The 27,493-nt window shown below is 49.1% G+C and overlaps 1 protein-coding gene across 1 annotated transcript; it reads right to left on the bottom strand.

Moving 5' to 3' along the window:
- MYORG (myogenesis regulating glycosidase) lies at positions 1-26,434 on the bottom strand. Its single transcript, XM_088152921.1, has 2 exons — positions 26,294-26,434; positions 1-8,621 (listed from the first exon to the last, which is right to left on the bottom strand). Exon 2 carries the CDS (start codon positions 8,437-8,439, stop codon positions 6,403-6,405), a length of 2,037 nt encoding a protein of 678 aa, XP_088009047.1. The 5' UTR covers positions 8,440-8,621; positions 26,294-26,434; the 3' UTR covers positions 1-6,402.
- Positions 26,435-27,493: the final 1,059 nt, after the last annotated feature.

Below are 27,493 nucleotides of genomic sequence, written 5' to 3' on the forward strand. Positions count from 1 at the left end.
TCAAAGAAATCAGTACTTTTATTGGGATTAACCAAAGTACACAGTGCCACATGTAAGATTTGGAATTATACAGAACTCATATTCAGGTGGATATCAAAGAATTTTTTAAAAAGGTAAGAAGACAGAAGGATTTTAACAGAAGCTATCATTCACCAACGATTTTGGCTGTATGCTGTACCTTATAAATATGCAGCCTGGCCCTTCACATTTTTACTGGGCAGTACTCCAGCAGAATTCTATGAGACTTACATAATGTACATAAATGAGCATACGTAAGTCTGAAGCTTAGGGAAGGAGTGCCAGCTCCAAGAAAACATTAATAGATTGAACTGGTGAGAAAATAGTGAGCAACAAAATTAGCCCATAGCTCAGGAAAGTGGTTTTAAGGAAACTTTTACCTTAAACTCAGTAAATTCTGCCAGTGTGTTAATATTTAATTACAAGTGGGTTCAAGTGATAGATGGGGACTCAGGTCTCCCTCCTTTCCCACCCAAAAAGTCACGTGCGAGGCCAGACAATTTCATCCTAATAGCCTGTCTTGAGAAAGAGCCAGACTCTAAACTATAGGTTCAACATCCCTTTCTTCAGGCATTATGTATTATTCACCATTTCTGTACCCCTTCTGCATGTGCACATGAGCTGCCTGCCCACTTCTGCCTTGTAAATTAAAAAAGCTTAGGGATGGCAAAGTGAAATCTGAACACCAGCTGAGCGGTTTGCCCTCTCCTGTCCTGCCTTCACATCCAAGAAGATGCTACAGCTTGTTGCAACGAGGAGGTGCTGATAGGTGCTGCATTTTAGATGAGTTCTTCCCTCCCTGAGCTTCTATAATTTGAGAGGAAGGCACGTTCATCAAGGACTTCGTATGCACCAACGTCCTATGGGAATAATAACTAAGAAAGCAAGCTTTTGTGTGGACAGCTGCATTATGGCACACACCATGCATTTATTCTAAACTTTCACAGTAAAACGTCGCAGATGAAAGAAACGACAGAAAACTCCAGGCCATTGTTAAATTGCAAGGAGTCATCAAGCATGGAGTTATCTTGAATGAGTCCTAGGTCCTCTCCTTCTGAGGTCCCTGAAAATGGCAGAGGACAGGATCAGAATAGAGAACAATAATCTCCAAAGGAATCTTAACCAGATTTTGAAGGGGAGAGGAAGATGTTCATTTTAACAAGCAAAATAACCCATATTTACTATTGGCAACTATCAGTCTCTTTCGTAACTATCTCTTTCTTCCTCCTTGAACACACCTTCAGATCTTTTGCCTACAGCTCCTCTCTCAACATCTGATGAGGCAAGCTGGACTGATGGGGCTCAAAATCCAATTTGGATCGATACTGGGATGACTTTGGATCTCAGCTTGTAAATCCATGTTTCAAGGTCTTTCCAGATGCAGCATTTTATGGGTAGGGTTCATTATTTTGAAGGGATCCTAGGCATATCTATAAAAAGACTGTTGTGGAAAGGGGACATCCATGAACATTTTCTGGAGAACTATTCCTAACCCTATTTAAGAACATTGTGGCTGATTCCTTGGGAGATAGAGATCACCAGATATGTCAGGACTGACCTTCACTTTGTACTATGCCTGAGAAACATAAACAATATATCTCTGTTAAGTTGTGGAAAACGGGGGGAGAATGAAATCCTAGGTTTAAACTGCAGGGGGTATAAGAAGAGAACACACCCTAATTTTGATAGAGGACAGTTTTAAGTAGCTTCAGTGTACTCTGCAATCAGCTTTCTTCAGTAGCCATTATGTGTTAAGTATTTGGGCAGTCTCCTCCAAGTTTGAGCTAGCTGAAGGAGGAGCCTGACAATGTGGGATTTTCTGCACAAAGTTCTAGGCAGGTCAAAAATGAGTTCCAGAGCCATCTTACAATAGCGAAAAGATAGGACTCAACTAATTACTAAGGGATCAAACCTTGGTAGGTTAAGGACACAGGCAGAGGAAGTGAGGAGTTATGAGGATGGCTCCAGAAGTAATAAATCCAGGAGATTAAGAATTCTCCAAAGCCACTGCATCTAATGGTGGCTATATTAGTGCAAGATGCTTACTTTGGTTACTGAATAAACCCATTTTCTGGGTTTGTAGGACACTGAATAATAAACTAACCAAATAGGCTGAATTGGTTCAGCACAATAAGCCACAAAAATCTAACCAAGGTTAACACAAATCAGGCTTAGCATGTCGAGTGACTTCATCTGTCAGACTTTTTGCTGACATGGTTCAGCATGTTGTATTATACAACCACTGAGTGCTTTAACAAGTGAGGTCAAGCTGCTTTCTATTGTCGGAGATTTGGTTCCTCCATGGACAGCAACTTTTCCATTAAAGATAATACTGGATCTTCCAAGTCCAAAGCACATTATGCCCTTGCAGAGATCCAAATGTGAAGGTGGTAGGGCCTCTTAGTTGACCCCTTTCTGCCAGTGGGATCAACCAGGCTTAGCTATTTGCACTGAAATACTCTGAGAAGCTGGACCTAGCAACTCTTCATTTCCCACAATGCCCCAGAGTAACATTTAACCTGGGGCATTCTGGGAAACAAAAGGGGGAACGAGATCCATGTGCCTGGCCTTGAAGATATAGGTGGGTGAGAAAAAATTAACAAAGAGGGAAAGTGAGGGCAGTAAGAGGCACTGATTGATATGTAAGGAGACTGCTTGGCCAAGAATTCTCTTTGTCTAAGGTATAGTTCTTCCCATATCTTTTGTTTAGGAGGTGCTTAAATTCTGGACTCATAGCTTTAGAGGCAAAAGCGGAAAACCACCTTGGATGGTAACTGATAAGGGTTGTCTGCACCCCTTATGAAACACAACATGGGGAAGGAGATAATCCTGTCCTTGTCTTCACACATACAGATTTCCCATTCATGGTCCTAAACAGCTTTCAGGCTTTGCGAATCAGCAGTGGCTGGACTGGGAGCCTCCAGGACATGACTTTGCCACCCTTGGTTTGAGGCTAAGCAGGTTGAACTCACCAGAGTCTCCTGGATTACAGTATTTCATGCACACCATTTGTGACTTTGGCAAAAGCTTTCAATGCACAGGGAGAAAGACACCAGCTTTGTTAGGGCTGTCAGGTCCAGGATGCCCACAATCTCCTAATGCCCACTAGATGGCTGCAGACAGTTCATTTATTTTATGTTATTTATTTATGCAACTTCTATAGCCTAGTTATGGGTTTCCACAGGCAGTCCCCAGGGAACATAGCCTCAGCTTATGTAATTTTGATATGACGCAAAGAGACATGCACACAGCACATAATCTAACATGTGTAAGAATTGGCTTCTACAAGGATTCCTGGAATGGAATGCTCCCATAACCGAAAGACTGCCTATATATCTCTTTGTTATTATCTTGTGGTCATCCAGATCTTTGCAGTCCAGTTATAGAAACCCTGAGCCCCATTTCTATAACACATTTAACCCAGCCGTATCTTGTGATGAGTCTTTATTGGTCAACACACAGTGTCACTAACGGGTCACAGTCATGTTTTGGTGAGAAGAGTCCCCATCTACTTCCTTCAGGGAACACTCATAATCCCATGAAGTCTTGTGCCAAGAGAGTAGGGGCAAAGCTCCACTGTATCACTAGCTCCTTCCCTATTGGCTAGTGAGGCAGCAGTAGGCGTGGCTAAGCCTCTGTCATTGGTGCATGGGAAATACAAAGGATTCAGTATGCAGAATAGGCGATTGACTGGGTTGGATGTTCCCTCATACAGCTGACTGGGTATAATTAGTTTCACCCTATGCAATACTTGCCTGGGAGTAGAGCCAGCAACCCACAGCTTATTTGACTGGCTCATTTAACCCTTTCCTGGAGTTTTGTCCATGTGCTAACCTTCTCCCCAGAGTTTTAAATTTGGAAAAAGAAATATGATGCCCTGCTGGCTTTGATGGTGTGAGTTTAGTCCAACTTTTCTGGAAAGTGGTAAGTTGGGGAAAATGTATTTCATGGCTTACAAGTTTACCCCCTTTGGGCCAAATGAGAAAACTGACAAGGTATGATAGTTTCACCATCCAAATGGATTAACAAGGATATGGGGAAATTGGAGATGTTTAATATTAAAGATGGGATGTTTACTTCCCCAAACTCAGCATTTCAACTTTTTTCTCATTTTTATCCTAGCTGCAAAATGAGTCAGGCTAGACAATATTAGCATTATTATTTATTAAATTCTGATCCACCTGATACCCCACGTTCTCTGGACAGATTACAAATCTTCACCATTTACCATCAACTTCAATGGGTGACTCAGCTGGGTTTTAATTTTATGACAGAGAAGGAAAACATATTTCCTTCCTCTCACTTTCTCCTCATGATCCATAACTGTACAAACCTCCATCTCTCTCCCACCTCACCTTTAAACTAAAATGTCATCATCCCTCCCTTGGTTCAGGTTCTTCCTTCTTCTCGGCTCTTGTCTTTCTCTGTTTCCTCACCTTGCATCTCTTTTCTGTTCCCAGACAGTGATCCAAATTTTCTGTTGCATTGCTTTGTAAGTCCTAAATGTGCACAGTTGCAGGTAGTGCAGGCCCCTGGGTCTGGGCAAGATGACAGCCAGACATTAGCTTTCTCTGTCTCCTTGCTGTCATCTAGCGATACTTTGGATCTCTGCAGCCCAAATATGCTACCTGACAAAGGTATGAAATGAGATGGGAAGGATGTCAAGGCATCTACTGCTCAAGGAGGTATGGAAATAATACCTTTCATTCGTTTTTCCAAAAATGGCATGGTTACCTTAGAATTACAGGTAGGTCAATGGGAACTTAGATTCCTTCCTGAATTCAGAAAGAAATAACCAAATGAGGAATCTTGCCAAGTTTAATGAAAATAGTCTAGTATCCAAACTGCACTAACTTACATCTGTCTTCCAGAAAAAGAAACCACAATCCTCCCTTTTTGGCACAGGAAGAATTGCTTTGTTCTATGTGCTGTTAGCAAGCCAACTTCTGGGTTCCTATCCTGACCCTCAGCTGCCACTCTAACCCGTAGCACCATGGAGGTCCCAGGCGAGAACTCTCAATCTATCTGGCCAATCCTTGAGAGCTGCTGATGAGTTGAAGGATCCTTGGAAAGGCAATGAACTCCAACGGCCCTATGAACATTACCCAGGAAGGGCACCAGCAGCAGGAGACCCAGGTAAATTTGAACTTACCAGGTGCTGTGGGTGAAATTACAACTATATTGAGGAAGGATGGATGGATGGATGGACGGACAGATGTGTCTGGGTTAGCTACCTGGGCAAGAAAGTGGCTAGCAGTGGGAGGGACAAACAAATGCCTCCTTCTCCAACTGGTAGCCTTCCAAACGTGTTGGGACTGCAAGTCCCAGAATCCCGCAGCCAATGGAAGCAATCTCAAAACATTTGAGGAGCGAGACTGGGAACATTAGGCTAACACGCAGCCTTCCCATCTTTTCCAAAGCCAAGAGCTGAGGAACCAGCCCAGCCCACTAACCAAATCTGTGCGGCCAGTTCATTCCTCTGATACCAGCCTTGTCCAAAATCAGACAGGGAGATATCTCTGTCTCTCTATAAATATATACCTGTATTAATTGGATTTATTCTCTTTAGGAAAACAAAGCTCATTTCAAATAATAGCTTATGGTGTATTAAAACTTAAGGCTAGTTGTGCCATACCAAGAAGTCCGCAGGGGGCTCTGAAAAGTCAAGCTGGTGGCTGGGAACATGTGAAGCCCTGCCCCTTTTTGACATGTATCGCATATGTGACACATGCTGAAAAGAGTGGGGTTTTGATCATGCATTCGTGACCACCCTCCTGATTTTCCTTTACCTCCCCTCCTGCAGACAGCTTTGGTTGTAGGAATATTAGATGCCTTCCCAATTTAAAAACAAAACGAAACAGTTCTTCCTGGATGGGCTGACATTCTTGCACCTTTTGCAAAGCTTCTTTTGGCTCCTATTTGAAACCAGATCGGGAGCAAACTCTCCGCAGCTTGTAGCAAGACTCCTCCCGTGCTTCCCAGCCCATGACACTAAACAGGTCAGAAGCACTAGATGGTGGAGTGATTGATAAATCACTAAGGATTTTGGCGTTGCAAGCCCCACCTTTGAAAAAAATGGAAGAAAAACATTTGAGTGTGAACACCCAAACTTCTGAAACAACTCTCTGATCTCAGCTTCCATATGGGGCCTGAAAAGGCCTTCTGCTGCAGTGTGCAAATCTTGTGACAACGTTCGTCTTTTAGCAGCATTTTTTAATTGCACACACATCGTTCAGTCTTGATTTGGAGATTTAATGTGCAATTGTGTCCTATTTTCCCCTTCTACCCTCTGCACTGATTAGAATTATTTCGTGTTAGGATTATCAGAATAAGGCAAGGTGACTTTTGTGAAGGTTCAAAGCTATCAACGTCAGTGGAAGCAGCTTAGGACACCCAGACAAAGTAAGCCACTTCATCCAGGTCCACAGGATAGTCCGTTATCAAGGTGGGAGTTTTTTCAAACAGCTCTCCTTTGTAACTGCGCCATTTGCCAGCCGGGATGTAGATGTCTCGTTCCTGTTTTCCCATCTCCAAGACGGGAGCCACCATCAAGGTGTCACCAATGAGAAACTGGGAATCGATTTTGTGAGCAGACTCGTCCCCGGGAGAGATCCACCAGATAGGCCGTATGATGGGATCCCCCGTGTCCGTGATTTCTCCGGCCAGTTCCAGCAAGAGAGGGGCAACCAAGGACTCGTGAAGCCTGGTGAACTTCAGGGCAATTTCTATGACCTCCTTATCATAGAGCCAGGGGGGGATGGAGAACTGCATAGACGGCATGAAGGCGGACAACTCGAGCCAACGGATGTAGAGCTCTCGGTCTGGAATTTCAACAGCCCCATCAGTTTTGTTGGGAAAGAAGTTTCCACCAATCATGTCAGCTGATATAAAAGGGTATCCCAACATACTGATCGTCAACACAGTAGGGATCAAGGATTTTAGCCCAAGCTCATAGCCCCACACTGAGTCCCTGTCAATGATCCGGAAAAAGCAAGAGATATTCTGCGACTGATAGCCCACTCTCACCTCAGCCAGCTCATAAAACGGAATGGCCATTTCCGTGTAGCGCCTGGACCAGACACTGGGGTCCGACAGAGGTCGGAAGGTGCTGAACTGTTTGGGAAGGTAGCTCGTCTCCCCAGCATCAAATTTGAAGGACGATATGCCGTACTTATTGCGGAGTTGCCTCAGCTGGCTCTGAAACCAATCTCTGGCTGAAGGGTTAGTGAAATCCAAGATAGCACCAATGCCATTCCACCACTCAACCATGGCAGGGAGTCTCCCTGTGGGTTCCTTGATGAAAAGCTGCTTCTCGATCCCCACCCCAAAATTTGAGGAATTGTAGTTTATGAACGGGTGTGTCCAGAGGGTGATCTGAAACCCCTCTTCTTTGAGTTTCTTGAAGGTTTCTGTCACATTTGGGAATTTGACTGCGTCAAAATCAAAGTCGCCATACGCTTGTGTATAGGTGTCATCTATCTCAATATGGCTGCAGTTGAACTTATATTTTTTAATATTTTCTGCAAAACGCAACAGTTTATCCTGGTCAATGTCATTTTTGTACAAGGCCCAGGTTGACCAGATGGGATACCTGAATGCATTCTTTGAGGGTATCTTGGAAGGTTTGTAGAAGTATTTCCGCACCATGTATTTGTGAATGGAGGTGACGTCGGAACCTATGCAGACACGGTAACTCAGCTCAGGGAAAGGCTGCTGACCCAAAGGAGGCTTATAAGGAGAATCTTTATACCTGGCTTGGAAAACAAGAGATGGTTCAGTGGCATTGAACCCAAGGTGGAAGGGTACAGAGTCATTGATCTTGATGGCTGCTGCTTTGGAGGACAACCAGTATCTTTCCAGGATACCCCCAAAGCTGTTCCTAAAAGAATACACATCACTAGTCACAAAAGGCATAGGTTCCTGGTATCCTGGCAGCTTGATTGGCCAGTGCTGGACACTCATTTCACAGCCCCCATACCATAGGGCATCTCCCCAGAACATTTTATGATCCACCACTGTGTCCGCCACAAACTCTTCCCAGCGCACACGGTAGCAGATCACCGTGTCTTTGGGGTTAACAATCTTTATGAAAAAATTGACCTTCCCTTTGTCTGTACGGGTGCAGGTTAAATTTGCCCCTTCCCTGGAGCAGGACTCCAGATCAAGGACCCCTGATTGGAAGGCCACCCTGAAGACCAGCTCGCCATTCTGGTTCTTGATGGTGAATCCATCCTGCCGCAAGTCCATCTCTTCTGTCTTGAGCCTCTCTGCCTTCCGAAGGGAAGCCACGTAGTAGCACCACGCAACCACTGCAGCAATAAACAAAACAAGACCCACAACGATAGCAGCAATCATGGGCTTCAGCTCTTTGGCTGGCTTCTGCTTCACTGGGGTGAAGTTCTCTGGCAGGAAGGTATACATTGTCCCGTCTTATGTTGGGCTGCTTCCCAAGGTGGTGCCAGTCTCTGATTCTGGAAGCACAGATGCTGGCTGGTGGTTCACCTTCACCTGCTTGTTAAAGAGTGGCCAGCCAGCTCATTCACCTCCTTCAGCCAAGACATTTGTCCTCATCTGAAGAGGTACACTGAACAGAACGTCATAATCTGCCAAAAAGAAAGAAAGAAAGACAAGAGAGAAGGCTGAAGAAAGGTCAGCCAGATATTCTCTTAATTAAATAGCCCATGTCACCTAAGACATCCAGAGCCAGTGCTGGGTAATGGTTGAACTAGGAGGACCCAAGGGTGCCTTGGGGACAGCTTCTCTCTTTCTCACAGCAAAACTGTGAGCCTCCGTTAATGGTTAATTGTAACCATGAAAAATTGGAGGCGGGAAGGCTGTGCCTGCCTCCTTGAGCTCCTGGAAGAAAACAAGATAGAATTCTAACCAGTACGACTAATTAACCAGATAAGTCAAACCCTAGCATCTGCACAGTCTGGGAAGCCTGATCAGCTTCTTTGAATTGGTCGTTTGAGAGGTTGAGATTGCTTGACTGTCCCATCAGTTCGAGCAGATATTCCCTCAAGACCGTCTTCCAAATTATTCAGCCATCTAATCTCTGGCGTCTTGTTGATCCAACGGCTGTAAAGGTAGCTTCTCATATCACGCTAAGGGTTTGTTTGTTCTAGCAATGGCTTGCGGAACAAACTATGGATGGCCTGTTTATGCTAAGTCATACATTGTGGATCACAAACCACAAGCCTAGGTTTACACAGGATCCCACAGAACTCAACAAACAAACAATACTGCATGATGGATTGGCCCAGCTGTGACTCCATCAACACATGTCCCTAGGCAGAGGGCTTCAGTTTGCTTTCACATGTTCCCTTGGCAGCCACCTGAATGAGGGTAGCCTCAGAGCGAAATTTCCCACTTCGTTTGTTGAGGAAGCATAAATCTTGGACGAGGTGGGGGGCCAGGCCCAATGCTCCCCACACTTACTCTCAGGAGGCAAACCCAACATGTGGCTTTACTCTTATTGCTTTGAACACTGTTCCCCCAAAGATTTTGAGATGACTGCCTCCAGCCTGGGGCAATTAATTTGAACAACCCCCCACTTGTGTTCCCATTTTAGGGCTGCATTAATCCAGATGCCCCCCTGATGGTGACCAAGAAACGCAGAGAACAACTTGCTGCCAGCTCAAGGCCGCCCAGGTTTTGGCAGCCCAGATCTGGTGGCCCTACAATGATAGCTAGCAGATAATTCTGTAAAATACTTGGGTTTCTTAAAATATAGCATATGTACTCAGTTTTTTGCATAGGACGAAAGAGAACAGTTTGCCCAAATTTGCTACGAGGGACCTCAGGCCCAGGATCTTTCAGCGAGAGCTATGAATGGCAACTGGACGAGGTCTGTGCTAGTTAAAAATGGCCAAGAGTCACAAGGGACCATAAGCTTGCAAATCAGATCCCTCCTTTAACTGGAAGACTGTCTGACCCGAGCAAGCCTCAAGTTTCTGCTGGAATTGGGGGACCCTCCCTGTGTGATGTCATGGCCAAATGCCACCAGCCAGAGCGGTCAGTCCTCTTTGCCACATAACACGGAGGCTTCTCCTGGCACGAAGTTGCTTCTCAAACTCTTGCAGCTGTTGCCTTGAACTGCAGCAACTGCCAAGTTGGGGGTGCTAATTCCATTCCGCCAAGGCTGAATATTTAACTCTTCCACTTGGCTGATGTCTCTTTTCTTTGGCCAGACACTGATCCCAAGTACAGAAATGGATCCTTGAATCATCACGTCCTTGAAACACATTCAAACACTCTGGATGCATTCACCCGACACCCTTAACCAGCTCTGGAGAAAACCCAGCGCTTGCATTTCTTCAACGGGGTTGTGATAACCCTAGGTTATTATTAGGGTGGTGCAGTCTTCTGAACAAACTCCGTATGTTTCGTTAGTTAATGATTCAGCATTTTGTGCAACCCTAAAAATGGATCAAATCTGTAACTGGGTGAAGCACACTTTGTGAACACAGCTCCCGTGTGCATTCGTTCCTCTTTCACCCACACATCTGGGTTCTTATAAACCACAGGCTAGGACAACCTTGGCAAACGCCAGAGGCTTGGGGTTGGCAGTTCTAGAATTCCCAATGAGCAGCTCCCGCACATTTCAAGAGAACCCGGCTGGCTTGACAGCACTGAGATTGCAACTTCCAAAACCATCCTCGAGAATATGCTGTCACTGTTTTATAATCAGTCGCATTAAAATGCCGCTTCAGGAGGAAAAAAAAAATCATAAAACGAAGCAGGATGTAAATTAAATAAATTAGGTTACAGAAGCCTGCAAAATAAATTCCAAAAAGTGCCAATTTCAGATTTTTTCTAGAAAGCGATTAACACTTTCTACTACTACTTCAGAAACTGCAGTTGGTGGAAAAACACAGTGGCCTATTTATGAACTGGCAATAGCTGCCAGAAACACATTATACCCGTGCTGTGAGATCCGTACGGATTGCCAGTAGGTTTCTGCCTGCAATTTAAAGTGCTGGTTAAATCTCCGTATGGCTTGGCTCCCGCATACCTCCAGGACCACCTCTTCCAACCCGGGACAACCTGTCCAAGGAAGTCCTCCCAGGAGAAGCTGCTTGTGGCACCCCGCTGCCAGGAAGGGAGGGGGCTGAGGCTAGAATGAGGTGCTTTCCTGTTGGTGGAGAGCTGGAGACTCTTCTCCCCAATGCTGCGGGAAGGTCTCCCTCTCTCCACCTGTCATGGATGGATTAACTGGTTTTCTTGCACATTGCAGATGATCCTGGTGGCTCCTTCCAACTCTACAATTCTCCAGTTTAGAAGTTAGTTCAAAACAGAGCGGGTAAACTGCTCACTGGGACTGGCCGATACAATTATGCCAATTCCTCACCTTCTATGCTGAGTGCCAGGCACTTTCTGGACCCAATTCTAAGTGCCAGCCAATTTGATCTTTGAAGGCTTCAGTGGCTTAGGACTGGGTTATCTGAAGGAGCCCCTTCTCCCTACACCAACCTTAAGATCATCTGATGAGGTCCTCCCCCAGTCCCTCCACCGAAGGGGGTGGGTGGCCTCCACAAGGGGGAGAGCTTTTTCTCTGGCGGCTCCCCATGGATGGAATGCCCACCCCAGAGAGACCCAACTGGCGCCGACATTAACATCATTTCACCCACCAGATGAATCCCTTTCTAATTCCCCAGGCTTTTTAATGGGCTTTTATTTGTATTTTAACTTTAATTCATAATTTTTGAATGACCACCATGCTGCTGCCTAGTTTATATGGTGTCTTTCTTTTGCATTTTATTGTATTTGTTTCTAACTTCAATGGTATTTTTTACATGTATTATTGCAAACTGCCCAAGTTTGGGCAATTTAAAAAATTTAATGAGTAAGTAAGTAAATTAGATGGACTCCTGGTGAATCATTTTCTGGAGGCCATGAAAAGCTGAACACTTGCAGAGGACTTTGGGGATGAGATTGTCTGCCATCAGTATTATGTTTTTATTTTTTGTCCTTTTATACTTAGCCTTGTTTTGATTTTATGGGCTGTTTGGGGTTTGGATGTTGTTAGGGTTGTGGGTTAAATTTATATATTTGTAATTTTTCCCTTGCTGTATATGTTTTATGGTAATTGTCCTTTTCTTGCCGTGAACATTTTATTCTATTTTATCTTCTTGTAAATCACCAAATTAGATGGCATACAATTTAATTAATAATGCTGATAATGATAATAATTTCAGCCACCGAGCCTATACTGAAGGTCAGTGTTTTTCAACCTCAGCAACTTTAAGATGGGTGGACTTCAACTCCCAGAATTCCCTAGCCAGCATGCTAGCTGTGGGATTGTGGGAGCTGGTCCACACATGCTGGCTGGGGAATTCTGGGAGTCGAAGCCCACCCATCTGAAAGTTGTTGAGGTTGAGAAACACTGCTGTAGGTTAAACCCAACAGGTGAAGACAAAACAGATAATAATTCCTCACGTCCTCCCAGTATGGACTAACTAAAGCTGTTCATTTATTTAACTTTGCAGCTTTGGGGCTGTTTCCACTAATGGAATTAGGATGGCATTAGACGAGATTAGCCACCACAAAGGGCAGATTTTGCCAACCTAAGTGTTTGGAAGCCAAGTGCTATCAACATAGGCCTGGTTTGATGGGGAGGAATAGCACTGGGTGACGTTTCTACAACTTGTTAAAGGTGTTGTCTCTGAAAAACTGCAATTGACTGTGATCTCATCAGTCCAATTTGCATGTATTGTCAGAGGTACAAAACAAGTCAAGGGAGAGGCATCGGGTAGAGCCAAAGAAATTGTAGGTGGAAGGTTACTAGCTGTTAGTAGCATTCCACTAACATTGATGCAAAAGTCTACACCAGTGTTTCTCAACCTTGGCCACTTGAAGATGTGTGGACTTCAACTCCCAGAATTCCCCAGCCAGCCATGCTGGCTGGGGAATTCTGGGAGTTCAAGTCCCCTCATCTTAAAGTGGCCAAGGTTGAGAAACACTGGTTCACACTGAGCTACAGTAGTTGGGATCACTGCTGGGTCTTGTGGATCAGTTTAGCACAGTGTTGTCCAAACTTGGCCACTTTAAGATGAGTGAACTTCAACTCCCAGAATTCCCCAGCCAACATGGCTGGCTGGGAAATTCTGGGAGTTGAAGTCCACTCATCTTAAAGTGGCCAAGTTTGGACAACACTGGTTTAGCAGAAAAACACCTAGCCTCACCCTGTGTTTTAGCATGGGGTGCAACAGAGGGAACCCCAGGGTGGAAGGGTGCTTGAATTCCACACAAAAGCATCTGTTGGAAAGGGAAGCAACAATGCCATTACTCCTTGGACAGCTGCCATTTATGACTTTTATAGGTATTTGAATTAAAAGTAAGAGCAAAGGTTGAAGTAGCAACAACTATCTGCCCAGGCTCAAAAATTCACAGGGTGGTGCAACCCTGAAATAAAGAGGCATCTGCCCCTTGGGAGAAAGACCATGACAAAACATTAGAGACAGCACGCTGACAAAGACTATGGTTTGTCAAGACCATGGCTTTTCCAATTATAACACCAAGCTGTGAAAATTGGACCATCAGTAAGGATAAATCAGAAAAATCGATCCCTTGGAACTGTGATGCTGGAGAAAATTGTTGAAAATACCTTGAACTGCAAGAAGATGAATCATTCAATATTAGATGAAGGAGAGCCAGGCTGATCGCTGGAAGCGCCAACAATGAAGCTCAAACTTAAATACTTTGGACACATAATGCAATGGCAAGCGCCGTTGGAGCAGACCATGATGCTTGGAAAAATCAAAGGCAATTAAAAAAGAGGATGACGAAAGATAAAGTAAGTAGTCCTTGTTTAATGATCACAACTGCGACCGGAATTTAGGTCGCTAAGGGATGTGGTCGCTAAGCAAATCATCACATGACCGGACCCAATTTCACGACCTTTTTTGCGGTGGTTGTTAAGTGAATCATGTGGTTCCCTACTGTTTTTGCTTGCTGGAAGCTGGCTGGGAAGGTTGCAAATGCGATCACGTGACCCTGGGACACTGCCACCATCGTAAGTGCAAGCTGGTTGCCAAGTGCCCGGATTGCAATCATGTGACCGCGGGGGCGCTGCAATGATCATAGCTTCGGGCACCAGTCGTAAGTTACTTTTTTAGCACCTCTCAGGCCCAGCCCAAGAACAGCGGTGAAACAACCCAGTTGAGTCAAGTTCCTTTATTTGCTTACACCTTATAGACAGAATCTTGCCAGACCAAATCTACACTACTGCAACTAGTGGATCTACCCTGGGAGATTCTAGGGAGTGGCTGTCCTGAATCTCTTACTCTTCTCACGCTCCCCCTGCAGACTGTGTTGCCTTTTGCCTCCTTTCCCCTGCTGGAATGCACCCTCTCCTCCCTGATAGCCTTGATCTCCCACATCACTCTCCTCCTCGCAGATACATTCCATCACAGCACTATCGTAACTTCGAATGGTCGCTAAACAAACAGTTGTTAAGTGAGGACTACCTGTAGTTAGATACTATTGCTGGAGATACACGCAGGAGCTTACAAAAACTCAAAAAAGGGGTTATTGACAGACATCAGGTCACAAAGTCAGAAGTCACCGAACAACTAACAACAAGAAGCAGCAGCTGCTTTGAAAAATTCAGCTGCTTCAGCTTTGGAAACAGACAGCACCAACTGCCTGATTGGAAAGACTCGCAACTTGATTATTAATCCCATCACGTCTGGGCATTACTTCCTCTGCTCTCCCAGCCAAATATTGAGAAACGTGTGCTGGAGTTATTAGTATATGAGGCCTCCTGATTCGAAATGAGGTTCTTCCCAAATTCTTAATAACAAGTTTTGTCAGCAACCCCCGACTAACTGGAGGGGAAGAGGCATCTCTGCCCCAGGGCCCCGAGCCAATGGAGTGGGGTGCATTTGAGCAGCTTGTCCCAGCCTGAGTACTCCCCCGACTGTTTTTGGAGGGTAGGGATGCACGAAGTCAGAGAGCTTCAACTGCACCTTTGTGGCTGCCATTGTGACTTTTTTGACCATGCCCTGCGGACACCCGATAGGATGAAGGAAGGAATTCCCAAGTCCTTCTAGAAAACATTCACGGTTGCTAGTGACATCAAATTATTTAGCTCAGTGTTTCTCAACCTTGGCAACGTTAAGATGCGTGGACTTTGACTCCCAGAATTCCCCAGCCAGCCCTGAGGTTTGATGAAAACCTAAAGGAACATCAAAAAACTCCAAAGAGATTTCTCTGAACTTAGTAACCGGAATGGCAGATTTGGAAAAGCACCACTCCAAGAGTGCAACAACTATTAAGGCCATTTTAGGCTGCCTTAGCAACAGGCTGGGGTTGAGATGCAGGCGGCATCATGAGGTCTTGGCCCTAAAATGGGCATCGAGGTGTCGTCACACCACCGGAAGGGCAATGCGGGGATGAGCCCCGCAGTTTCTGAGATCAGCCGTGCTCAGCCAAGGGCTGATCCTTTTGTACAAATTAAGGTCGAATCTCACTCGGACTCTTGCGTACAGCCCCGAGGCATCACAAACAGGGTATCACGGAGCTGAACAGGGTGTGTAAAAGTGCAAAAATCTCATGAAGTAGCCTGGAGTTCTTAAAAGTATATAACTTTTCATTCTCCAGCTAGGCCACTCCAGAAATGTTGTGAAAACATCTGCTGGAGTTCCCCACTAACACGACCCAGAGAATTCAGGAAGCTGTAGATGGAGCCTGTTTGGAGGGCGCCTTGTTGGAGGAATGTCAGACTATCATCAAAGATGGGAGGATTTTTTCCTCTAAGAGGAAACGTTTCAGTATTTGGGGCTTTATGGTTCGGGAGGAAAGAAACGAAGGACAAACGAGAACGCCACGAGCCGATCTGTTCCGGCAGAGTTCAGAAAGGGATTCAAACCGGGTCCCACGCTCTGATCTACCACGACACGTTCTTTGCTCCCTCTCTGCACGATAAAAAAAATTGCTAGCATAAACCCCAGCCCAGTCCACGTTTTCTGAATATGATCTACACATTTATCTGGCTATTTGGGGAAAAAAAAGTGAAGCGGATAAAGAAAAGCCACCCTGCTGTGACAGCCCTGTTCCAGTGTTTCTCAACCTTGGCCACTTGAAGATGGGTGGACTTCAACTCCCAGAATTCCCCAGCCAGCATGAAGTCCACCCATCTTCAAGTGGCCAAGGTTGAGAAACACTGCCCTATTCCTTCTGTTTTATTCAAAAGCCTCTGCTACCTGTAACACTGACCAGCTGCTCCGGCTGCTCCTTTTCCAAGGTTGTAGGGGCACCACAGAGTCCATGTGTCTGGGAAGAGCACAAGGGCTTGCTGGAACCCAGAGACTCCAAAGTGCACCGTGGAGGCGCAGTTCTTCACACCGCAGCTGCAAAACACACTAGAAACTTGGAGAAAGGCTTCCTTCCTTAGCACCCACGGTGCCCAGGCGCAAGGAAGCAGGGCAAAGCTACCAGCCACGGCTTAGGAAGGTCCAGCTGTGCTCCCGTTTCAGAGAAAGCCATGCGAGGCCAGGAAAACCCTCGGAGGCCGCCTCAGGGAACGCGCAACTGAGCCGCAGGAGGGTCCAAAATCCAAATTCTTGCAAGCCAATTAATTTGGGTTTTAGGACAAAGGTGCCTTCCCCATTCTGGCTCCCCTCTCCCCCCTTTAACCTGCTGACAAATGCTTTTTTTCCCCTTTTTAATTTGCGCATGTGGGAGACTTTGGAAAAGGCAGGAACAAAAGGGGAACGTTTTCTAAGCCAAGGCAGCCCGCGACAAAGAGCTCTTTCAGCGGCCTCTGGCACCTGCTCGCGGGGAGGCTGCCAAACTTTTGGCCGGGCGTCCGCTCTGGACTCCGGCCCCGGAGGGCCGGCCCTGAGGACGGGCTTCGGCCACGGGCAGCTGTCGCCGGAGAAGGGGCTTCGTGCTCGTGGCTTGGCACTCGCCTGCCTTGGGAGCTGTGACTGATCCACAGAAACTCAGTTAGCAGGCGTTTTCCAAGGAGAGCGGTTTCTACTATTGGCCAGCTCCACCTGAGCAGGGGGCTGGTCAAAAAGGTCAAGACGGCCGCCATAACGGTGCAACTGAAGCTCCGGCCTTTTTTATGCGCGTTGTACATGTGCTTTTCATGGGGGTTATGGACAACGCCCATTCCAATGGGCAGAGCTGCCATGTACCGTGGTGGGGGCCGTCTTGACTTTTTTGACTACGCCCTGAGGACCTCCCTGAAAATCATGCTAGCTCAGGTTCTCTCTCCAGCTGTTCAAACCCGTTTTCTTCACGGGGAGCCTTCGGAGGCAATTTAAGAGACTTGTCCATATGAACCTCCTTCCCACGCACGATTTCTTCTCACGCATCCTCCAGTAATGTATTTTTTTCCTCCACTGACATCAAGGGACCCATAAGGAGGACCACGTGGGGAAACGGAAAATACGAAGTGCTCCAGGGATGATAGCGTAATGCCTTGAGTGAAAAGTGCCGGTGCCCCCAGTAACGTCCAGTACAGAACCGTCTTCGGATGGGTCACCTCCAAGGGTGAGGGCAGGGCAGTGGTGGCCCCCGGCTGACAGGCAGAAAAAGGGCTTCTCCAGCAGCTTGGAAGTCCTCAGACAAGGAAGAAGCTGGTCTCCATGGCTGCCCCCCTTCCCCGGGCTTTTCAATGGCGTTCCATCTCTCATCGCTGGATAGCTGTTTTTGCCCAGGATGCAAATCCCGGGTTATCCTGACCATCATTTGTTGAATTAACTCAGCCGTTGGAGTTCACCCAGCACACTGAAGTGTAAACTAGCACAGCGGCAGGGACAGCACAAACTCTGGCCCGGTTCACCTGCCCGACACGCTGCCTGCATCCCACGCTGAGTCTCAGTTAAAGACTTAGCACAAAATGTGGTTAGTTTTAACCTTGGTTAGCTTTTTTTGGTGGTGCAGGGTGTCCTGTGCGCTCAGCCTGGTCGGTCGCTCGGTTGATGGTTCAGGGATGGCACTTATGCAGAAGACAGGCTCATTCAGAAACCGGGTTAAGCAGCTTGTGTGAATGTAGCCTTGGAGCCAAAAATTAGCCAACTGCACCATTGTGCCCTGAAAACCCAGTGGGTGTAGAGTTGAACAATAACCAGACTTTGGACTTAGATGCTGCCCCAAATGTCTGCAGGGGCCACCATCTTGCCTTTTTTGCACCCCCCCCCCATGGACACTGCTGGTCCCAAACACTCTCCTTTAGCTTCCCCACAGAAGATAATTGTGTGGTGAGATAAGCTGCTGGAGCTCCAAGGTTTTCCTTGTCTTCAGGGCACCTGTGCGAAACACGGCCGATGGGAGCCAAGCGTGCCCTTTTATCCTTCCGCCCACAACTCTGAGAAGTCAGCTTATGGGTGAAATGACTCTTGCGCTCATATCAGAGTTGGCACGCGCATGGTATCCTTGCTGAGCATGTGCCCTGAATGAGTCAACTGGAAAATATCTTGCAAGAAAAAAATCAAGGGCCAGGCGAAGACCCATGAACGCCTGATATCTCCTATTGCTAATATTTGCTCACGTTCAGCCTCTTTAATGCTGGTTTGTCTTTCCCAGGAGCACCTGGGCCCAGGCTGGAAACCCCCCCCCCCTTAATTAAATGCTGCATTTAATCTGGGAGTTGAAGTCCACACATCTTCAAGTTGCCAAGTTCTTGCTCTGAGCAATGACGGGAAATTTAAAATGCCCAACCCTCACATTGCTGCCATGTGCAGAACCTGTGCCCCAAAACAGGAGGAAAAATAAACATGGACAGCAGGGGGTGTCTGTGAGGGTCAAAAGAGTCAAGATGGTGGCCATGACTGTGTGATCAGAGCCCCACTCCTTTCTTACATGCACCGTGGGGCTCTGATTGCGCACCCGTGGCTGCTCTCTTGACTTTTTTGCCCCCTCCTGAAGATGCCCCTGATGGGTGATGACTGCACACGAGGCCAACGCTAAACTGAAAGGGATTTAGTTCTCTTTGTCCACCACCAGGACATTTGAGACCTGCTATGTAAATGTGGAAAGCTGTGATTGTGTTTTCCAAACCTGGCAACTTGAAGATGCATGGACTTCAACATGCATGGCTGGCTGGGGAATTCTGGGAGTTGAAGTCCACGCATCTTCAAGTTGCTAAGGTTGAAAAACACTGCTGTGATTGCCCAGCGGAGGGAACTCCCTCTGTTCTCCCAGAAGGACCAAAGGTCCCTCATAAAACTTGGAGAGCGGAATGTGTGAAGGACGCAGCAGCTGGGTGATCTTTGCACAAGCAGCACCTCTGCGGTTTGCAGACGAAGGAAACCAAACTCAGGCACTCACCTTTGTTCGCCTTGCTCTCCAATCTATTGTGCAAAAAACAAATATTTTTTCCTGCCTGGCTCTTTCCCTCTGTTATTTCGCTGTTTCCTTTAGAACATGTACTGGATGTTCCAGCAATTATATTTTAAAAAAAGGAGGCGTAACCTGCAAGTTGATTTATTTTAATGGGGCTTTTCCTGGACCCTCAGAAGCAGCAACTTCACGTTGCCAGCAGGATCACACTTGATTTCCTGAGATTTCCACCGGGTATCAGAAAATGGGTCAGTTCAGGAGCCGGGACAGGCACCCTGTAACCCAGCCAGTTTGCAACAGGGGACTTCTTCTGACCCCTTCCTAATTTTGCAATAGGTTATCCCTCTTCAGGGACCAAGGATGCTGGTCTGCTCCCTCCCTGCAACGGAGAGGCCCCTCTGCTTTAAGAAGGCATCATCTGCACCGCATAGGACCCAGAGGTAGAATATCCCTTTCATTTACATATCCATTAACTTATCCAATATAAGTGGATTGGCAATTCCTGCTTTTGCCCCACCCATTTTTCCCCCTGACCAGCCTTCTGTTTTTTCTGCCGAATGGTGCTAAGCCATGATGTGATCCACAAGTTTGGCAAACTCAAGCTTTGTGTGCAACAGATGAATTCCATGCCAGAGAGAATAAGGTTGCCAACCCCCTAAAGCGACATTTCTCGACCTTGGCAACTTTAAGATGTGTGGACTTCAACTCCCAGAATTCCCCAGCTTTTAACACCTTAAAGTTGCCAAGACTGAGAAACACTGCCCTAAAATGATGCTCTTGCAGTCAGACTGAGATTTGGGGCAACTTCTGAAGGCTATTCAAGCACCACTGGCCCAAAGCACAGCCCAGGATGAGAGCTCTGGGCCCAATTCAGACTGCACTGAGTTTACCTATAAAGCTTTAAATGACTTCCAAGCAGTTTGCTCAGAAAAAGGGTTACGCTCATCGGTACCTGCTCTGGACCTCCTCATCTGCCAGTGACGTCCTGCTGTTCACCTTTGTTCACTGGATACTCCTGCAAACAGAGCTATCCACAGCGTATGGTCAAAAAGTCAAACGGATGGCCCCAACATGCGACGGACATAAAAAAAGAGGAGGAGCTTCAACCACACTGCGGTGGCTGCCATCTTGACTTTTTTGACTATTTCTGCAGACACTCCTGCATGCAAGCAACACTTTCTCGGTATAAAAGACAAAGCCCCCGTCCCGTAAGTTAAGGTCAATTCCCAGGGATCTGGTGGGCACATCCATGCTGTTGTTTTGACCACGGGAGAGTTGGTTTGCTACCTGCCTTCTTCCAAGATGGTTTTGTGACTACTTAGTCTAGTCTACAGCCCTGGGAGTTTCCTAGTGGTCTCCCATCCAAATAGTGATTTGTTATTATTATTATTTATGGCCAAAAGGCCCAAATACTTATTTATTTCTTCACTCATTCATTCAAATTTCGAGGCTACCCGACTTCTTGACGACTCTGCGTGGCTTACAAATAAGGAAGTAAAAGAATGCATATCACAGTGCCAACCCGAAGAACAAAGACCCAGTTTTACATGAAACAGAACGAAACTAACTAGAAGGGGCTAATGAAGCTTGACCCTGCTCAGTTTTTCCAGATCAGCCAAGGTCAACTGGTCAGCCTGGCACCTATTTGCAGCTTTGGTGCCACCAATGTTTAACCCAGTTCTGAGAATTCACTGTTGCTCATTGCTTTTTTCCCAAGCACTTTTGATGCTAATGAGCTGCTAAATAGACTGTCCAGTCCGAGAAGTTGAAGAATGCTGTATTTATTTTTTTATTTAAAAAAAACAGGGGCATATTTGATAATGGAATTTTGTGCCTTCCTGGCTGAGAAATCCAGTACAATGCACCTGGAATGGGACATCCTGGGATAAGGAATCAAAGAATAATACTGTAGGTCAGTGTTTCTCAACCTTAGCAACTTTAAGATGTGTGGACTTCAACTCATGGCTGGCTGGGGAATCCTGGGAGTTGAAGTCCACACATCTTAAAGTTGCTAAGGTTGAGAAACACTGCTGTAGGTTGAAGATATAGATTGACATCTGCTTTGGGAGGAGAAAAGTGGGTTGTTGAGTCCAAGCTATGGGAGTGCTGGGTGAGGAACGATGCTTTTCCCAAGGGGAATGTCTCTGCGCAGTGGCTGTAGCACTAAGATTCTTTTTCTGCACCCCGACCGTTGGCAGGCTTGGCTGCCTCTGAGCATACACAGAATGCTCCTGTCTCACTTCTATCGGTGAATCTGAGTTGCTGACTTCTTTTTTTTTTAACAGCCTGCCAAGGGCACCCAGCTTTTCTTCTGCTCTGCTTCTTAAAGGCCACCTCCCTTATCTTGCAGGACGACAGAAGTTCCATCTGCCGCGTGCTTAAAAGACTAGTTTAAAAATAAGACTGGGTAAGGCTCCCTTGTTGGAGACAGATGGCTTCTCTCCCGGCGTCTGCTGCCAGGAGCATGGGGGTGCCAAGGCTTGGCAGAGTCCCAGAAGGAGGGGTCTGGGGCCTTAACCAAAGTCCTGCTGAATCAGACAGACAGAAAGGGGGCAGATCTTGGGGGCAAGTTCTCTTTAGAGGGGGCAGGAAACCCTCAGCTAACGGGGGTGCCAAGGAAAGTTCAGGGCACCATGCCAACGTTGCCTAATGAATCCTGCCGCAAGACTGTCTTTTTCTGATTCAGAGAGGCTTTGCGCAGGTGGTCTAAGAGTTAAACTGAGGGAGTAGGAGTGGAGAGGCCCAGCATCAGAAGAGTGCGCGCTGTGCCAATTGCTCTCTCTCAATGCAGCCTACCCTGCAGGGGTGTTGTGATGGGAAAAACTGGGGAAGGATCTATCGGAACCTGCCATTCTTCCAAAAAACTCAAGGCGACGTTTCCTTTAAGCCAATCCAAGGATTCCAAAATTAATTACGCAGAAAAAGCACTGGAAATGTTCTTCAGTGGCGAGGAAGGGACTTTTTTATAATCTGGAAGATCTCTCAGGGAAAAGATTGGGGAAGGCCATGTCATGTTAAGCACACTTTACAGCACATGCTTAGCACATCCACCATCCTTTGGCTTCCCACTTTTCTCCCTCCCTTTTGTAAGCCCCCTCCCATTTCCTCTGCCTTCCTGTTTTGTACACCAGCTATGTGTGTGTGGGTGTGTTTATATTTTAACTTCCCTCTAAGGAGGGCTAGGAAAGGACACGGGACAAATAAAAAGCTACTTCCTCTCTTGCCTCCTGCATCCTCCCAGCCCTATCTGGTGCGCAACAGGTAGACAAATAAAAAAACCCCTAAAAGAACGTTATTAGTGCTTGTGGGTCTTCATGGACAATTGGGGGCAGGATGAAACTACACTAAATTGTGAAATTTAAAAACCATGAGCAACCACTGTCGGAGAAACCTCACAGCTAACCCTGGCCACAGGGATCTGCAACCATCAGACTGTGAGGTCTGAATTCTTCCAAAAAGCGAAGGAATGATGAAGGGCAGTTTCAGAAGGGGAAAGAGGGGGACAGTGTTCCAGCCTGGAAGAAGCTGAAAAAATAGCGCTGGTGGCCAGAAAGGACAAGCAGCCGATGTATGAGATTTGATCAAATTAGCCAGCCAGGCCTGTTCACACCATGTGTGTTCGGCAGCTTGCAGGCTTGCTCTGCAAAGGCACAATTGCAACCCGCACCGTGAACATCTTTGCGGGAGGGACTCACAGGTACACAAGGGAAGGGAACCAAGTCACGACTTCGAGGTGTGCCTTTCCACCCATCGCCACAGCCACCCCTGCTGGCATCTTTGCCGCCTTTAAGGTTTTCCACGCTCAGCTTTGAGGCGGTGAGGGATGCATTCATCCTGTCACTCATCCAGCAGCTGGATAGTGGCCATTTCTTTACAAAAGACAACCCTGCAGGGAGGGGAGGACTCAACAAGGACTCAACAAGGTTTGCACAAGGAGCTGGTTTAAATTCATCCGGCGCTGTTGGAGGCAAAACCTGCCTCTGCTGATTGGGGTTCTGAGCTCACACTGACCTGGGTAAGCTTGTCCCACAAACCCAGCCAGGGGCGAAGGCCTGTTCTAAGAGCATGAATTGAACACTGCATGTCCCCTCCCCTGCGGGCTTCCAGCGCCAACTGCCTCCCCCACCCCATTCGAGCAGGTCTCACTGATTCTCCATCAGACCTCGCTCTCTCGGAGGAGCAGGACCGGGTCCTGGAAGGCCGGGAAGAGCCCAACCCTTTGCATCAAAGAGCGTAATTGCAGCCTGAAGGCCAACCTCTGCTCGCTTTGTTCCTGCAGCCCCCCAACAATTACAGAGCTGGGGGGAAGTGGCAGGTGGGCAGATTAAAAGGTGTCTCCACAACCCAGCCCAGCTATTAAAAGCATTACAGTCATTTAGCACTTGGGACATCTAATTAGACGGAGGCAAGAGTCTGAAGGGGATTGCAGGCAACCCAGCTTGTATTCGCTCCCACAGGGTGTGCTTCGGAGGAGGCTGACCAGGCCTCCTTGTGAGGAGGGCTGGGACGGAGCCATCCTTTGCTCGGCCTCCTCCAAACATGTCGGAATCCTGGAATTTGTATCAGGAAGGCAGGCTGGTGCAATCCCCCAACTGAACCACTTTGGCACAGTGTGATTATCGGTGCAACTTTAAGCACGTTTCCTTGGACTCAGAGCTGCTTTAACACCTTGCCTTTCCTGGGGGCCGAAATAAGTAACTAGGGCATCCCAGCCCCTGAGCTTTCCATGGTCCTGTCCCTGAAATGGATAAGCAGGAGCTGGGGAAGGGACGGGGCAGCCATCGCCCGAATCTTCCTGCTGGACAGATGCTCTCTTGGGGATTCTGCGGGAACTGGGACGGGCTACTTAACCCTGCACCCAGTCTGAGCGGAGTTCACAGTAATTTCATTCCCAGCCTCGAGCATCAGAGTTTTCCCTTTTGGTTTTTTGATGGGACAATCAAGTTCCCTTCTACCTTTCCTCGGGGGCAGCTATTTCCCTCCAGCAAAACCGGGGGTGTATCCAATGTTCTGTACATGGAATAGACCCCACTGGAAGATTCAGTTCCCCCCTTTCCCTGCAACCTTCCCAGTTTGTGCTGGAGGACAGGAATTAAATGTTGGGTGCAGGGTTGCGAGAAAAGCCTTCTCTTGCATGAAGAAAACTCATCTTTTTTAATGCTTTTTTCCCCTTAGATGAAAGGACTGTAACCACAAGGCAAGATTAGCTTTGCAAGCACAACGAGAGCCACACAACCCTGCAAATCCAGCAGGGCTTTCGTACTGCCCATTTTGCCCCATGTCTCAGGCCACCTGCTGACTTGCCACTTTATACAGAAAACACCCCACGAATTTGGCTGCCTTTACACCACATGTATAGCCAGTTACTAAGTTAACCCATCCTCTGGGATTGCATGATCAGTCGAACTTGAAACAAAACAAGTTGGCTGCATTCACACAACCCCCTAAGTCACAACCGATCTAAGCCAGACTGACCCTAACGAAGTGGAGCAATTTGTGGGAATGTGCGGACTAGGCCTTTCACAGACCTGGTTCAGTGTGCGGTGGAAACATGGTTAGAGTGTTTTCTTTTTCCTTTCCTTAGAGCAGCTTCCGCACACCTTCAAGGGGCCAAGGTTGAGAAACACTGCCTTGGAGAAACAGCTTATCCAGAAAGGTTCTGGATGACCGTCTGGGCACGATGCTACATCCTGGAGCTGCTACTCACGGCCCTGCTTTGGACCTAAGGAACCACTTACTTCTTCCATCGCACAGCCTAAGGAGTACAGCTCTGCTCGGATTTCACGCCACGGGCCTTCCACAGAACCCCCACTTCTCTACCAAGGAAGCTTGGGTCATTTTGCTCCCTAACCCTGTCGACTTGCACACAGAAAGGGTTCTGCACATTGCATTTAAGTTCAGAAGAAGCCACGACCCCCCCCCCCCAGCCAATCAAGCAAGAACTGGGAGGCGGTGGCCCAACCCTAGGAAGAGGGGTAGTTCTCTATCAAATGGGGAGGGGCAGATAAACGCCGCCCGATCTGTTCCTTCTCCTTAAGCGACCCTGCAGGGAGATCCGGGACCCCAGACCAGAAAGCAGCGGGGGGTCCGGCTGCCCCTTTTCAGCCTCGGCATTTTCTTCAAGGCACGGAAGCAGCTCGCCGAAGCTGAGCCCTCCGAATCAAGGGGCCCGGCGGAGGAGACGCGACCGGACCCCCGGCTGACTGCGCCCAGCTCTCTCCCCCAGTCTCCGAGCAGGCATCGCGCTCTCCCTCTAGACCCAGTTCCGGAGCGGAGCCGAGCCGAGCCGAGCCCGCTTCTCCCCCGGCGCGCCGATCCCCCCAGGCAGCTCGGCGGCAGGAGCGGGGAGATCCGCTCTCCCCGCCCGAGGAAAGGCCGGCGTCGCCCCAGGCCCTCCAGGAAGGGGGAGGCCGAGGGCCCCTGGCAGGGCAGGCGCGGGCGGGGAGGGCCGGGAAGGCGGCGAGGTCGCGCTGGGGGAGCCGCAGCGGCTCCTTCCGCGGCGTCCATCCCCGTCCCGCGGCAGCAACAGGGCAGCGCCCGGGCCGGGCGGAGGGTCGCGGCAGCCGCTCCGCCCGCGGGGCTGCAGGGAAGGGGCGGCGAGGAGCGGCGCGCAGCAGCGATCCACCCGGAGGGATCTCCCCGCGCCTCCGCTCAGCCGCGTCAGCAGCGAAGGCGGGGGGCGCTGGATCGCGCCGCCCGAGACCCGCCCGGGAGCGAAACCGCCTCCCGGGTGAGTTCGGGCAGCGGAGCAACTTTCCAGCGGCGCCCGGACGCCGGAGCCCCCGCTGGCCGCGCCGCGGGCCCCCCTCCCGGCCCCTCCGCCTGCCGCCGGCCGCGACGCCCCCCGCCCCGGCTGCAACTTCCCAGGCGGCGCGGAGCCGCCCCAGACCCGCCTGGCCAGCGCAGCAAAGCGCAGCGCAGCAAAGCGCAGCGCCCAGCCCGCCCACCTGGCCCTGCCCGCTCCCCGGCGGCGGCGGCTCACCTGGGTCCGGGCGCGAGCGCTGCTGGCGGGCGGAGCGGCGGCGGCGGCAGGTGCGCGGAGCGCCGGCTTGTTTACGCCCGGCCGGAGCAGGAGCAAGAGCAGGAGCAGGAGCAGGAGCGGGCCCAGGCGAGGCGAGGCGAGGCGGCGGCGGGCGGGGCGGCGGCAGGACCCTCCCCGGCCCGCGCCGCGCTCGGCCCCGGGGTGCCTGCAGTCGCCGCTCTCCGGCGCGAGGGGCGGCGGCATCGGGGGCTCCGCGGAGCTGCTGGCGGGGCTGCTCTTCAGGTGCGAGAGGCGCGGGGGGAGGAGAGGGAGGGAGGGAGGGAAAAGGACTCTGGGAGTTGTAGTTTGCGGAGGGGAGCTGCCCGAGGCGCTCCGGGGCGCCGCAGCTCGGGGCTCGGGGCTTCCCGGCAGCCCGGCCGCTGCTGGCGGAGACCAGCCCCTCTCCGGACTGCGCGCTCCAGGCGCGGCGCTTCCCGCGGCAGAGGCAGTCTACCTGCCCTCGGAAGGGCTGGGAGGGAGGGCAGGGAGGGCTGGCCGCCCCGCCGGGGGATTCCGGGGCTGGCTCTCAGCGGTCCCCGGGGGCGCCTCGGGGGGCTCCGCGTGAAATCGGCCCCGAAGCATCCGGAGGCGCCGTGCCCCTCCCCAGCCTTTCACCGGAGACCCACCGAGGGGCTGCGGCGGCGGCACCACCGGGCCAGCCGCAACGGCTCCGCTCCCGCGTCCCGCCGCATCTGGGTTCAAACACAGCTTGTCCCATCCTGGCTTCCCGCGCGGCGTGAACTCGGCTTGCAGGTGATTCGCCCTATTCTGAGACCCCAGAAAACGGAGGGATTCGGTCCCCGGGTTGACACGCGCCGAAATCTCAGGGGCTGGGAACTCACTCGAGGCGGCGTCGCAAACGATCCACCTTTTTTCCTTCCCTGGGCCGAGTTCACACGAGCTCTACTTCGGGTCACCGGGTCCTCTGGCCGGTGCTTGAACTTTTCCTCGGCGAGTTTAGGACCTCGGCTGGTGCGTTGTAAAATGGGTAAAACGTCCCAGTGGGGAAGGCAAAGGAAATGGCTGTGTTGCTTGTGGGGAGAATCTGCGGAGGATGCCTTTGGGGTGGTGCGACGCGCACAACGCTCAGGAGGTAGAGTGTCATCGGCCCTCAAGTTGATTATTTAACAATATGTGGGGACTGCCCCATGCTGGGAAGAC

This window comes from Python bivittatus, unplaced genomic scaffold, assembly GCF_059951505.1.
Source record: "Python bivittatus isolate LINGU-HERP-01145 unplaced genomic scaffold, Pbiv_v1 ctg000570_np1212, whole genome shotgun sequence".
NCBI classification, from domain to species: Eukaryota; Metazoa; Chordata; class Lepidosauria; order Squamata; family Pythonidae; genus Python; species Python bivittatus.